Source organism: Phascolarctos cinereus, unplaced genomic scaffold, assembly GCF_003287225.1.
Source record: "Phascolarctos cinereus isolate Bilbo 61053 unplaced genomic scaffold, phaCin_HiC Scaffold_3;HRSCAF=262, whole genome shotgun sequence".
In the NCBI taxonomy this organism is placed as follows: Eukaryota; Metazoa; Chordata; class Mammalia; order Diprotodontia; family Phascolarctidae; genus Phascolarctos; species Phascolarctos cinereus.
Window position 1 is genome coordinate 193,009,851 of NW_027555736.1, and position 15,093 is coordinate 193,024,943.

Consider the following 15,093-nt stretch of genomic DNA (forward strand, 5'->3'; position numbering starts at 1 on the left):
GAAAAGAAAATAGGGTTAGTAGTGTGGTCATACTGGTATCCCCATGATGTCAAATGACAGAAACACTTTTTTTGTTTGTTTTTTTTACTTTTTGCTGAGGCGATTGGGGTTAAGTGACTTACCCAGGGTCACACATCTAGTAAGTGTCTGAAGATGGATTTGAACTCAGGTCCTCCTGACTCCAAGGCCAGAGCTCTATTCACTGTGCCACCTAGCTGCCCCAAGGAAGGACATTTTGGATAGACATGGACAAGAGTCACACAGGATGGGGACGCATGGATGAGTCATGTTCTATATATTTGTGGGTATCATGGTCAATTTCATTTTTCATTCCTACCTGAACAAGTAGATGGCAGGATTTAAAGTGAAAGTATATGTTAATTTTTCTACCCTGTACAATGGAAATTATGATAGTTTAGAAGAGGATTGAGAAAGTTTTTTGAAATGAAACATTCTGAAAGTTGGAGTCATCCAGAATATTATTGTGACCTTTGTTTCTGAGTTCATTTGATTTGAACAGCATTTTTAGATTTTGCAATTCAATTCTACTTCAATTTTTAAAAAATTACAATACATTGTATTTATGTAATATTTGTATGATATGTAATATTCACATCATGTACAATGCATTGACATCCATGTCTTCCTCTGCATAGGCAGCATCATATCATCAGTGATGATAATCTGTACATAAGAAGTGGAATAGAAGATATAGTCCAAAAAATGGGATCAGAAAGGAGATAGGCAAGTCATGTATATAGCAGAGCTGATGGATAACAGACAATCTGAATGCTGGAACATTAAAGAACCTGGAGAAAGACCACCGACACATTGGACAGACCCTTCACAAAGGATTTATAAAGGTTTCATGGTCAAGAATCACTTGGCATCAGAAGTCCCAGATGGGTTACAATCTGAGGCAGTAGAGGGAATACCTACATTGATAAGAAGACTGATTTATTATTGATTATTATTATTATTATTATTAAGGTTTCCTTTTAAGCATGTACAAATGCTTTATCAGGCTTCTTTCTCTCGGATTCTTAGATTTTACACAATATTTAAACAATATTTCTCCTTTGCCATCCTTTCAAATCAGTTTTAGGTGAACAAAATATACCTTTTTATTGCTATATCTTATCCCACCAAGTGTCAATGATTATCTATTAGATCATGTTTACTTCCCTGTATTATAATCTCTCATTCACTTTAGGACCCATACTTTTCACATTGGTATATAGAGTTCTCAGACTATAGACAACATCCTCAGCTATTTCCTCAGTCAATTACTAGACACCTCTTGCATTGTTATTAACTTATGTTAAACCTAGGGAAATGGTCACTGAAGGAAGATGGATTCATCATGGGCTAAAAGCAAAGAAATAATAACACAAGTCTCATATACTTGCAAATCAACTTATAAACCTCTGATAGGGTCATGCAGACAAGTTTTGGGAGATTGTCCCTGTAGTCCCCCTTCCATACCCCAACACTCCATCTGGCCACCTTGGGAGAAATATTGGTAGGGAGGTGAAGAGAGAACAGAGTGATTGGTCATGGATCCTTTACCTCTTAGGATAGTGCTATCCTGCACCCTTCTCAAAATAGCTCTGCCTAAAGCCTAGTTTCTTCTCATTGAAATTCAGAACTTTACCTGCTCTTCCACCAGTTTTTTGGACCTGATCTTCCTATCGTATTCCTGTGAGAAGACTCAGGACTACTGGGAGAAGTAGGGATAAAAAGAGAGGAAAGGGATTGGTCCCAAGATGCTTGACTAAACAAGAGAGAACTTCAGAAACAGGGAAAGCTCAAGGGAGACAGCTGGGAGCAGAAAGATGTCTAATGAGAGATAAGCACTCACTCATGTCAAACCATGTGTCATAAATCAGATCAATGCTTTGCTAGAAAGGATTTGACAATATATAGTTCCTCCAACTGGGAAAGACAGATGAATTAGCAGAGCAGTGTACTTAGTGCAGAATTACCCAGCATTCCTAGGAGATGATACTTCTACATGAGTTGAGAAAACATTCCAAAAACTAGTCATGATGGCAAAATATTCTAAGGTAGAATACACACACACACACACACACATACATATATAATATACACACACATACATATATATGTGTGTGTATATATGTATATGTCTTTGTGTATATAATTATAACGCTATCATCTTTTATCTCAGTTTCCCATTTTTTTTAAACTAGCCAACAAATCTTTTCTTTTCAAGGCCCCTAAGGCCAGTAAGGGTCGGGGGTGGAGATGGAGTGGATATGTTTGTGTTTTGCAAAATACTGCATCATGCTGTCATCTATATAAAGTCCCTACTCAATTTTAAACTAGGCAGACATGCTCTATTTGTTTCTCTAGCCTCTGATATATATGAGACACCTGCTTGATTTATTTTCCCTTACCTGATATTCTGATTGGTCCCTATTTCCCTTTTGAGATATTAGGACTTATTTGTTTTCTTGTGACTGATTACTATATGATCCAATGCCCATTTGGGGACTTAGGGATGCATGAAAACAATTTGGGGAGCTCAGGGTTATAAGTTCAGAAAGCCAAACTAACACTGTGAATACATTTAGAAGGAAGTCTCCTGAGAGGAGCAATATTAACCCACTCTACTCCTTCAGCTTTAAAGCACTATCATTCTGAAGATATCATACTATATCTTAAAGGAAAAATCTAAGCAGGCTGCCAGGAACAATGGAAGTGGCTGCGTTATTTATAGGGCTTCGGTTGCAGTTGGAGTTTGGGTGGCTTTAGTATCTTTAGCAAGCAAGAAGTGGGGGAAGGAGGGAGGGAAAGGAGGCAGGATTATTAGCCAAAGGCACATATATAATGCTATATTAAAAGTGGTTTTCAAAAAAGAGAAATGTTCAATATATTCAATACTTGCAAAATACCTTTCCAGACTGACATTTTCCTGAAAATGTCACTTTCCAGGAAGACAGGAATTATATTTTTTGAAAGGAACAGCTAGGTGATAAGCAGATGATTAATTATCATGAAAAATCATTGATGTATCATCAAAATTTCACAGTATTTCTTGCAGTTAAAATAAAGCACCTTCACAGCATTTCTTCAAAGAGATACTGGGAAGCTTTTGATGATTAGCAAACACATTTGGCTACTATTGTAGAAAAGATATGAATTAAGTATCAAATATCACAGCCTTCATCATCATTCCCATAGTTATCTTTGTCACAAATAAATTTTAGACAAATTACATGTAACAGAAGTTCACAGTTTCATACACAATTCTCTTTTGTTGTGCTTCTTTGTCTATGGAAATATGTCTTGAAAATGTTAACATTCACAATAAAGGATGGCATGATTATTAGAAGAAATATCATTTTCCACTACCACAATACAAGCTCCTTGAGGCCCGGGGCTGTCCCACTTTTTTTTTATTTGTATTGCTGAATATAAGCACTGAGAAAAGTGTTTGGCACATACTAAGTGCTTGATAAATACTTTTATCATTCATTTATCCTTTCATCAAGAGACTTATCCAAGGCAACGTAACTATTAATTAATAGAGCTGGAATTTGAGCACCTGAAATCTATGGCCTCAATCATACACTGCTAAATTGAGACAGACTTCAAGAAGCTTACAGTCTAATAGAAATGATGACACATGGGTTCAGATAAATGAAATACAAATTTTTTTACATGATCGATGCATAAGAGGAGTACAAAATACTATGAGATCAGACATAGCTGTAACTAGACGTTTTGGCACACATGGTAAGCAATGCAAATTAACCCTCATATCAATATTTTAATACAAATTCAGCTGATATATTGGAGAAAAGAGTAAGACCCAGAGAACTGAGTCCCATAGATGGAAATCCCAGGATAATGAAAGGTTGCTGCTTGGGGAGCTGCCACTAGTAGGACTAGAGGTAGGAGAGAGGAGAACAGAGTAGGGTAGGACCAGCAAGAAGTTCACCAGATGGGGCAGCTAGGTGGTACAGTGGATAGAGCACCGGCCCTGAAGTCAGGAAGACCTAAGTTAAAATCTGGCCTCTGACCAAACACTTGACACTTACTAGCTGTGTGACCCTGGGCAAGTCACTTAACCCCAATTGCCTAAAAAAAAAACCAAAAAATTCACCTGAAGAACAATCATGGCAGGGAAGAAACAGACTATTTAGTAGCATCTTATTTTAATTAATGATTTTTACTAACAGACCTAAGATAAGTTGTTCCCATGCTTCTATAGCAGGGGTGGGAAATCTGTGGTCTTCTAGGTCCTCAAGTGTGGCCCTTTGAGTCAATCCAAACTTCACACAACAAATCCTTCTCCAGTTTGGATTCAGTCAAATGGCTGGACTTGAGGAGTAAGGGGAATTGTTCTGTGAAGTTTGGATTCAGTCAAAGGGCTGCACTTGAGGACCTAGAGGGCCACATGTGGCCTCGAGGCCACTGGTTCCCCACCCCAGTTCTAGAGGCATGCAACTGCAATTTAGAGTGCCCTTTAAATTCTGGTGCCCTGGTACAAAGTCCTTATTGCTCTCCCTAGTTATAGCCCTGAGATGAGAGGGAACCATCATTTCTAGCAAATGAGATTAAGCAAACCCTTACTAAGGAGGAGGCATTTTCTCTGGACCTTGATCAGGAAAAGATATAAATTGAGAATTTTGGATGTAGGAAACATCATGAGAAGAGTATAGAAATAGAATATGTTCATAATTTTGAAAACAAAAAAAAAGTATGAAGCTTAAAAATTTGAGATAGATTAGAGCAAGATTGTAGAAATCCCTGAATGCCAAGCTAAGCATTCTGACCTTTATTTAGTAAGCAGTGAGAAGTTACTGAAGTTTCTAGAGCAGGGAAATGTGATCAGACATATGCATTTAGAAGATTACTCTGGCAGTGATATGTAGGACAGACTGGAGGAGGGGGAAAACTGGAGGTGATAAGACCTGTTAGCATTAATTTACAATAGTTCAGGTGAAGAAGAATAAGAACTTGAACTAAGATTGTGGCAGTGGGCATAGTAAAGAGGTAACTATAAGAAATATTTCTCTGAAAGAATTGATAGGAAGGAGTTGGCAAATAAATGTGTAGGACTAGGAGTAAAAGATAATTTGGAGATTACCACTATAGGTGACTGTAAGAATAATAGAACCATTAAGAGAAATAAAGAAATCAAAGAGAGAAATGTTTTAGGGAAAAGCTGTTCATGGTTTAGACATGTTAACTTTTGACAACCATGACAAAATGTCCAGAAAGCAGATCATAATAGGAGACTAGAACCTAGAAGTCAGACCAGGCCTGGCATAGGTACAGCAGTGATACCAAAAGTGATGAGTGTGGCAGAAGAGATCTCCATGCCTAAGATCTCTTTAGGAAATTGTGTTCCTTTAATAAGTCTACCCTAACATCAAATTCACCCTATGACAAAGTACACTTTGTATCTCAAATCTCAAATATACTCTCAAATCTTGACTGTTTTGGGAAATGGTCCAATATGTACCTTCAACCTGAAAGATCAAAGAAGCGTGATCCATTCAAAAACATAATGTCTAATGTGGGGGGGAAAAAAGACAAATTATTCTCCTGATAAGTAGAAGGGCTGAGTGGTAAAAGTTCTTGAAATAGATCTAATTTCCACTAGAGAATAGTAGTTCCAAAGAAGAGAGGGACAAAGCACAACTGATTTCAAACACCACTAAGTAACACTTCTAGGACATTAAGAGACAAGGTTATTTTGTGGTAGTCAAGAACTAGAAATAAAGTAGATACCCATCTTTGAGGGAATGATTAAACAAATTGTGGAACGTGAATGGAATTGAATATTACTATTTTATAAGAAAAGACAAACATGATGAATACAGAGAAGCATGGAAAGACTTACATGAACTGATGCAAAGTGAAGCAAGTCAAGTCAGGAGAACAATATATATGAAGACCACAACAATGTAAATAGAAAGAACCACCACAAAACAATCAAAACAGAATGCTATAAAATTATTTAAAAAAAAAAACAAGCTTGGCCTCATGAAAGAGATATAATAAGACATCTCCCCTGCCCATTCTTTTTCAGAGATCAGGTCCGTGAGTGTGGAACACTGAATATTCAATGTGTTGAGTATTTTTGCTGATTTTTTTTCTCTTCTGCTTTTTCAATTAAAAAAAAATCACTGTTATCAGGGATGACTTTCTAGAAGGGGGAAGAAGAGGAACATAGGTGGAAATCTTAGTGATGTAAAAACAAAAGCTATCAATATAAAGAACATTCCTATCTGTTCTTCCACATGTAGATGTGTTAACCACATCCCAAAAATAATTTAGCTTTAATAAATATATGTATATATACATAGCTCTACATATATATAAATATATATATATACATCTACATATATATTATATATATGTTTACATGTATAGCTGTCTTTACAACTCCATAGATTAATATCTACAGAAAAATATTTTCAGTACGTCATTGAACACAATTGAATCTATCACACTGACCCCATCAAACCTGCTACCGACCTTCAAATCAAAGCATCAGATCTATTTTTAAATTGTGGATGTATACACTGCAACACTTATGAACTCTCAATTATAAAGAACTGTCCCTTTAAGATTAAAACAAATCAGGTTGGTCTGAGGCTCAGGGGTACACAACAGTAAATAGTTCAGTTGTGTTTTGGATTAAGAAAGAAACTAGGGGAATCTAGAATTTACCAAGAATCATAGAATCCTAGAGATTAAAAGGACCTAAAATATTATCTAATTCATTTCCAAAAGAGAAAAATGAATCCCTACCATGACATCTCCAACATATGGTTATTTATTCTCTTCCTGAGACTTCTGTGGAATTGGTTACCTCGTAAAAACTCACTACTCATGAGGTAACCAATTCCATTTTTAGATAACTCTAATCATTAGGGACTTATTTCTTTTACTGAGTCAAAATCTGTCTCTCTGTAACTCCTACTTATTGGTCTCAGTTCTCCTCTCCATAGAGTTACTGAGAACATATTTAATCCTTCTTCCATGTAATCACCTCGCAAATATTTGAAGATAATTGTTACATCTTCTACCCTAAGTCTTCTTTCCCCCTTCATTCCAGTTTTCTTCAGTCAATGACTTGTGAGCTCCATGAGGGCAGAAACCATGTTTTAATTGTTTTTGTATCTCTTCACAATACTTTACACAGAGAAAATCCAGTTATAAATTGTTGTTGAATGAATGAATGGCTTTAGGTCCCCTCACCATGCTGGTCAAACTAATTTGTATGCACTATAGTTTTTCAGTGTGCCTCCAGATGAGATTAACTAGGGCAGTGCATATGCAAAGCAAATGCAGGTAATTGGGTGCAGGGTGATTTTGTTTTACTATCTAAGAACTACTTAACTATAGGGTAGATAATTTTTAGATGCTTTACACTGGTTTATTTACTCCCTAATTTGCCAGCATGCCCATGGTCATAAATATATATGTATATATGTGTATATACCTATATATATCTATATATATACACACATACACACACACACACACACATATACACATATGTGTATGTGTATGTATATATGGTATCATGGGTATAGAGGATATTCATATGTACATTTGTACATCCCTAGACATATAAATTCATGTATTTATACAAATACATATGCATTTTGACATCAATCTTTTGGTTTAAAGAATAATGCTTTTATTTACTTAGGATTTCAGAAGTGAATTTTAAATTAAATAGGAATGAGGGACCAAGTCCTAGGAGCACGCATGTTTGGTAAGCCTGCTTCTGGAAGTTTATAACATGTGGAATGGTATTCCATAATTATTTCAGTCAACACATCAAGCATTTACTAAATGCTTACGATGTTCCAGGAACTATGTTAGGGAAATAAAGGTAAAAATAAAGGTAAAAAAAAAATTCCTGAACTCAAGGAACTCACTTTCTAATGGGGATTTGCATTCTAATGTTTCCAGTCCATTTATTATGTGGTAAAGAAAAGGCCTTTTGATTGGTTGGGTTTGAGTGAGGAGGATGAAATACTGAATGCCTGAGGAGAGGTGTTATTTTGGGGGGCCTGGGGAGTGGGAGGTCCAGGGAGTGGGAATAGCCCACAAGTACATCGCCCTGCTATTGCTTCAATGTCTATTTTGTTTATTCTTCCCTGCTTTTAGTTGAGGGAGTGTTAGAAATGACTACAATTCTGTGAGCTTCAAAATGCAAACAGGGCAAGCTACCAGAGGTCCAGGAACAGCAATCCACATCAGGATTTTCAGGCAACTGAGTCAGGTGACCCTGAGACCTGCAGCAAGGGAAGCCTTGCTGTCCAGTACATGTCATGTTTGGAAGTGAACTTGGTGGAGTGAATTTTTTTGTTGTTGTTCAGTCATTTCAGTGATGCCTAGCTCTGTGACTCCGTTTGGGGTTTTCTTGGCAAGGATACTAAAGAGGTCATTCATTTCCTTCTCCAGCTCATTTTACAGATGAGAAAACTGAGCCAAACAGGGTTAAGCGACTTGCCCAGGGTCACACAGCTAGTAAGTGTCTGAGGCTGGATTTGAACTCGGGAAGAGAAATCTTCCTGATTCCAGGTCTAGCACTCTATGCAGTAGGGCGCCACCTAGCTGCCCCAAAGGCAGTGGAGTGAATACTTTGTAGAAACTGTTTTAAGTTTGAATCCACTTCCTCCAAAGACTGAAGTGATATAAGGAAGAGTGTGTCCCAGGTAAGGATAACATTTTGTACTTGGGCATTTGTAATCTTTTCAGTAGATACCCTTTTGTAAAAGCTAACTGATGTTAATCAGTTAAATTAAAACTGGGGCACTAGTCATTGAATAAATCATATATATAAGGGAGAAACTAACTATAACTGGTGACTGATATTGGGGAGAACACACCAGAATGGGTGCTTAAGCCAAGAGGTAAAGAAAACCCTATTACCTTTTAGATTTACCTCTAGAAACCTGAGGGGATGCAGGGCTCAATTAAACAGTACCAGAGGGAATTGGGATAAGGACAGCCATTCCTCCCCTCTCCTGAAGACATTATATAGATGACATGAAATTATGTTAAAGAGACAGGTCTAGAGATAAAATTTCTTTTGATTATTTACAAAATCTCCAATATATCTCTTTCTAAATCAATATAACTCAGAACCCTAGAAGAAAAACTATCATCTTTTAGTAATTGGGAATTACAGGATCATAGAACTTAGAGCTGGAAAGAATCTCAGAGCTCACTCACTTATTCCAATACCTGCATTTTATTGGTGAGAAAACTGAGACAAAGAGAGTCAGATGATTTGTCCAAAGACGCAAGAGACTTTGGATTTGGAACCAGATCCTTTGGCTTCAAATGCATTCCTCAATGAACTCAACTATACAACCTTCTTAAAGTGGAGAGGAAAAGCTTAAGATGGCCTATTTGAAAAGATCTAGCAAGCTAAGCCCTCCTTCCCTCCCTCCCTCTCTTTGTCTTTCCTCCCTTCCTTTTTTCTTTTCTTCCTCCCTTTCTTCTTTTTCTTTCCTCCCTCCCTTCTTTCCTTCCTTCCTTCCACCAATATTTAAGAAGCACCAACTATGTAGAGTATAGATTCTTCTTCAGTGATTCCATCAATCTTTGAAATAATAAATAGTTATATGCATGAGTAAGGATTCTTGATTTTTACTTCAGAACATGCAGAAGCACAGGGAGAGAAGCATCAGAAGGGCAAGGGCAGGGCCAGGGAGCAATGAATGCTAAGTGTTGAGAGAGCAGTTCCTTTAACCTGAGCCCTGCAATTTAGAAGGCCAGTGTTGGGCAGAGGTTACTACAAGGAACAGAGTAAGGAGTGCTGTCACAGTGACTTTGAGGAGGGGATGCATTGGTTACAAAGTGGCCTAAGTCACTCAAACTCCCAAAGAGGAGGGAGACCTTTGTTCACTACTATCCTGACTTGGATTTCAATAAATTTCCTTAAGCTAAAAGGCTCTTTATGCCCCTGTGCCCTCTGGGACCTCGAAAACTCAATGTGTTTGCCATAAAATATTAAATCCAGAGAAATCAAGACAGTGTGCTTAATGTGAAATAAAGTTCATAGACTCCTGTTTAAACACAGATTAGAATCTCTGTCAGAACAATACCAGTGAAAAGTTGACATTCTAATTAATACAATTTACATCACAAATCATTGAATATCCTTATCTTGCTATTACAAAATGTACACCCCCTTTATAAGTGGGGGGGTGGAATTGAACCTCTATTTGAGTACAGAATTGACAGTACAGGCGATATTTTAAAAAACCAAATACAGGAAAAGGTATAGGGTCACTGGTATTTTTAAACATATCCACTCAAGTCTTTGAAAAGAAGTGCCATACAACTCGTTACGGAATCACACGGTTTTGTGAAGCTCTACCACCCAAAAGACTGTTTGTCATAGAGTGGCGTGATTTTGAGACAGATCTTGCCGTGACATCAAACACAGTGCAAGAAACATCTTATAGGATCTCTTTTGCAAGATCCAAAGCCCAACCGTGGTACCTTGCTCATCTCTCATTCATTTAGAATGCCTACAGAATGAGACTCAATCCAAATTCTAAGTATGTGAAGGGGGGCAGGCAACCTGCCCCACAGTTGGGTAGCCATGAATTCATGTTCACAGCCTTTGTCAATTTTATGCTTTCAGTGAAGGGAATAAAGATGAGAGCCTTAAAGCTTGAATTTTCATTTCCTACGACAACGCGGTTTGTCTTCATGCTTTATCACAGCTCCAGGACTTGGTTTCCACCCCTTTGTAATTGATATCGCCATTTGAAGCATTCAGTAAAAACCTCATGAGGTTCATCAAATGTCCCTCAGTCTATAATTCTTGCTTCTAACATATTCAGCAGCATATTCATCCAAGTGTGTTCCACTTTTCCTCAATGGTTTTGCTTTTGCACAGGGACAGGGACAAGTATAATGACAGTTGTATTAATTATATGCTTAAAAAACCTATACAGCTGCAAAAATGATTGAGATCATAATTTTAAATATTTTATTAAAATAATTCAGTGTAAAACAGATAAAGCAGACCCTCTTGATAATGAGAGGTTCATTAATTTTACAAGAATTCTAGAAGGCTTAGTTGGAATGGTCACTGCAATTACCTTTCAAAAAAAATTCTCCCAAAAAGAAAAAAAGGAAAGAAAAACCTTTTATTCTAGCTTCATGTAGCAAGATTCCTATATCATTTTGGAATGATATTTTTTGGTATTACAAGGCTCTTTGCCTTTATAGTGCTATCGTTGGAAAAGAAGCTTTGACATCTGAGCTAGAAATAGGGAATGTTTCATTTTCTTGGTAGTACCTGAAATAACTGGAAAATTTTCAGTTTCTGTGCTTTCATTTTATGCCATTAGAGCTTGTTTTTATTAACATAAAGCCATACCCTGATGTCTTCCTTTTTCTCCCCTCTCTCATCCCTCAATGGAAAAAAAAAGCCAAACGTTAAAATATTTCAATTACTGACAATAACTATGGCATAATCTTGTCCTACCAAGTGTGTCTCCAGGTAGAGTTTAAGGCCATCCGTCTCTGCTTTAGGGGGAGTCCAGTTTTCTGTTGTTTCCATGGCTTCATTTAGCCACTGAATGAATTCATCGAGTTTGTTTACAAATGCCTAGTCAGATAAGGGGGAGAAAAAAGGACAAGAAAAGCAAAGTGGTTAGTAAAAGTCAATTTTGAAGAAAAATTCTTGAGAACACTGATTGTGGAAATAAGTATTCTAGGCACTTCCATCCTGGTTTCTTTGCTATGGCACAAAATTCCAGTCCTGCCCACACTCAAAATCCATTAAAATGGATATTACCAATGACCAATTTGCATTTATTCCTACAAATATAGTCTACCAGATTTAGGTTACATTGGTTTATGAGTTGAGTTTTTTTCAAATGGTAACAGACACTTAGAGATACTATAGTCTTTTATTCCCCTCAACAATAAATCACAGGAACTTATACTTAAGGGACAAGATCCATCCCCATGAAAGACTATGCATTCTCTTCAGGCTTAAATGAAAAGAAAGATTGAGAGGTTGGATAACCTTAAACAGAGTCAGAAATTTAGTCAAAAATCAGGGAACTGTTTCAATAATGCTTTGAGAAGCCCTCCTGACAGTCCAATATCTGAGGCTAAGTGCTGGTGTTTGGAAGGAAAGCAGGACAAGGCTGGAAGAGGAGAAACCAAGAAGCTAATATGAAGATCTAACTCTCCGGAGGTGTTCTGGTCATAAAGAAATGTTCTTGGCTGGAAAGCACAAATCACAATAATCCTACTATTTTTCAAATAGTGGCTATAAAAATTTATTGGAACCATTCAAAAGAACACATCTGCAGAAACTGAAAATAATTTGAAAAACTGAAAGCCCAACGTGAACCTGACTGAGAGATGGATAATGACAATGGCCCAGCTTTCCATACGTAGGTAAACACCACCACCTGGAGGCCAAAAAGCATACCGTCAGGCTTACACATTTGGATGGCTGATTTCAAAGGCTATTTTCCCAATTTTATCTATGCTGTTTTTCAAGTGCGATCCTAAGAACTGATTAAACACACACAACCGTGCGTACATACATACACTCACACATACACACAAGGAGGAGCATCTTTCATTGAAGAAACTTTTGTTTGAGACTCTTTGTGAATCGGCAAATTTAGATGAAAAGTCATTTCCTTACCATGTTTTATATGGCTGTTTTGCTCTGTTAGCCCTTGATCACATTGTAAGATTCATAGCACCTTATTTGCTTTGTCTCAAATCAATGAACAATACCAGTTTCCATTTGGTTCACTGTTACAAAAATGCCCAGGAAAGTCACAATTATCTTAGAAGCAACTTAATCTGAAATGGAAGTCTATGCAAATCCAATCAAGCTGATTAAGTCACTTTGGCCTAGTCTAAAACAGGGTTTCTTAACCCTTGTTGTGTTAGGAACCCCTTTGGCAGTCTGGTGAAGTCCATTTTGAGTTCTTTGCAGAGCATTTTAAAAAAAAAGCTAAATTTAAAAATATAGTACATGCTAAATTTCAGTTAATGTTTAGTCAAAATAAATAAACCATTTCTCCCCCTCAACCAACTTCACAGATCTCCTGAAATTTTTCCATAGACTCTATGGGGCCCCCATTCTATAGTGTCTCAAGTCCCAGAAAGATTGCATGTATTCACCCACCTCCTCTTTGTGTTTCTTCTAGGTCTGAAGTTCTTAATTTAGGGGTTCAAGCACTTTTTATAAAAAAATATTTTATAACTCTGTTTCAATATACTTGTTTTTTTGTAATCCTGGATATTTTAATTTATACATTTCAAAACATTATTCTGAGGAATCCATAGGCTTCACTAAGACCATCAAAGGGGCTTGTCTCACTCACACACACACACACACACACACACACACACACACACGTTAAAAGTCCCTGCTCCAGGTAAAGTTTTCATATATTGAGTAAAAAGCATGAACACTTCCATAGGAAACTTGTTTTCCTTCTCCCCTAAAACATCCTCCTGGTCCAAATGTATTTCCTGTATTTGCAACCTAACTGCTCTTTTTTCCCCCCTTAAATTTCTTCCCATTATACTAAGTCTAAACATATACAAGTCCATGCAGAATCAACAATTATGGTCCTTCTCTTTTTATTTATCATTACTTGTGTTTCATCAAAGCGCTGAATTCAGGAAAATAAATGATTAGTGGTATCTTATAGTTAAGTTCCTTGAAGGTAGAATCTGTGTCTATGTATGCAGGACATTCAGTAGGCACAATGTTTATTGTAGTTGCTAAAATTTGTGTTGGTGGTGTTGTGTTTGTCATGGTTGTTGTTGAGTCATTTCAGTTGTGCCTGACTCTTTGTAAACCTATTTGGGATTTTCTAAGCAAAGATCCTGGAATGGCTTGCCATTTCCTTCTCCAGTTCATTTTACAGATGAGGAAACTGAGGCAAATAGGATTAAGTGACTTACTCAGGGTCATACAGCTAGTAAGTGTCTGAGGCCGGATTTGAAGTCAGGAAGATGAGTCTTCCTGATTCCAAGCTTGGTGCTCTATTCACTGAGCCACCTAGCTGCAAAATTTGTGCTACTCACAAAATTAGCTCTCAATCAAATTCAACATTTATCTTTTCAAAACCAGTTTGTAACTGAAGGTATTGTCAGTCTTCAGCTAATGTATTTGATAAGGCAATACATGAAGAGCTTACTGTCATTCACAATTGGACAATGATCATAAAATTAGCTTGACCTGTAAGATTTAGATTGGTCACATTCTATAGCAATCTCTCTGAAAGTTATCACCACATATCACAGACAGCAAAAATAAATTGTGGGGTAGGAAGGGTGAGAGGACACATTTATAGAGTAAGGGACAATGCCCCCTTCAGTTCTCTCCTTGGTACTGCATCTGAATTGTATGGCTTTTTCACAAAATTTTGCTTGTTGTACCTTTTCCCTACTTTTGGGGGGGGGGGCGCATTGCTCAAAGAGGACTGTTTTGATCACTCACAATAGGAACCTAAGAAATCAAATATACTATTCTCCCCAAAATCTCAACAATGAAATTATTTGTGATCAATCTGAACAAAGTAGAAAATTTAAATGATACAGTCTGTCTTTAGTAAAAAAAAAAAAAAAAGAGTGCCTCTCTTTCTTCCATGTCTTGAACTAAATGGAGGACAACCTGACCAGTTGCATCAATCCCACCACTGGATTTTGTTAACATAGCCTGTATTCTCTCACCATTCCTACAGTGCCCTCATCTGGCCATTTCTGGTACCACTGCTGTTCATTTCTACATATGGGGACAGAGAAAGGAAACAAGTTGAAAATTAAGGTGTGTTGAAAACTAAAAATAAATAAATTATTTAAAATTTTTAAAAATTAAAAAAAAGAAAAGAAAATGGAGATGTGGGGGAAAGGGACAGAAATAAGCATTTATATAGTGCCTATTGTACATCAGTCATTGTACTAAGAGTTTTACAAATATTATCCAATTTGACACACAAGCACAAAGACAGGCATAGAGACACGTCTTTATCTTTGCATACACCAAGACAGACAGATGTGATTGTACTAATTTCCACTGATCAT

At 37.0% G+C, this 15,093-nt stretch overlaps 1 protein-coding gene across 1 annotated transcript in view; it reads right to left on the reverse strand.

Moving 5' to 3' along the window:
* AKAP6 (A-kinase anchoring protein 6) overlaps nucleotides 1–15,093 on the reverse strand; it is a 496,473-nt gene that overhangs the window by 330,309 nt on the left and 151,071 nt on the right. Inside the window, 1 exon segment of the mRNA XM_078151395.1 lies at nucleotides 11,510–11,632. Coding sequence (XP_078007521.1) covers nucleotides 11,510–11,632 — 123 coding nt within the window.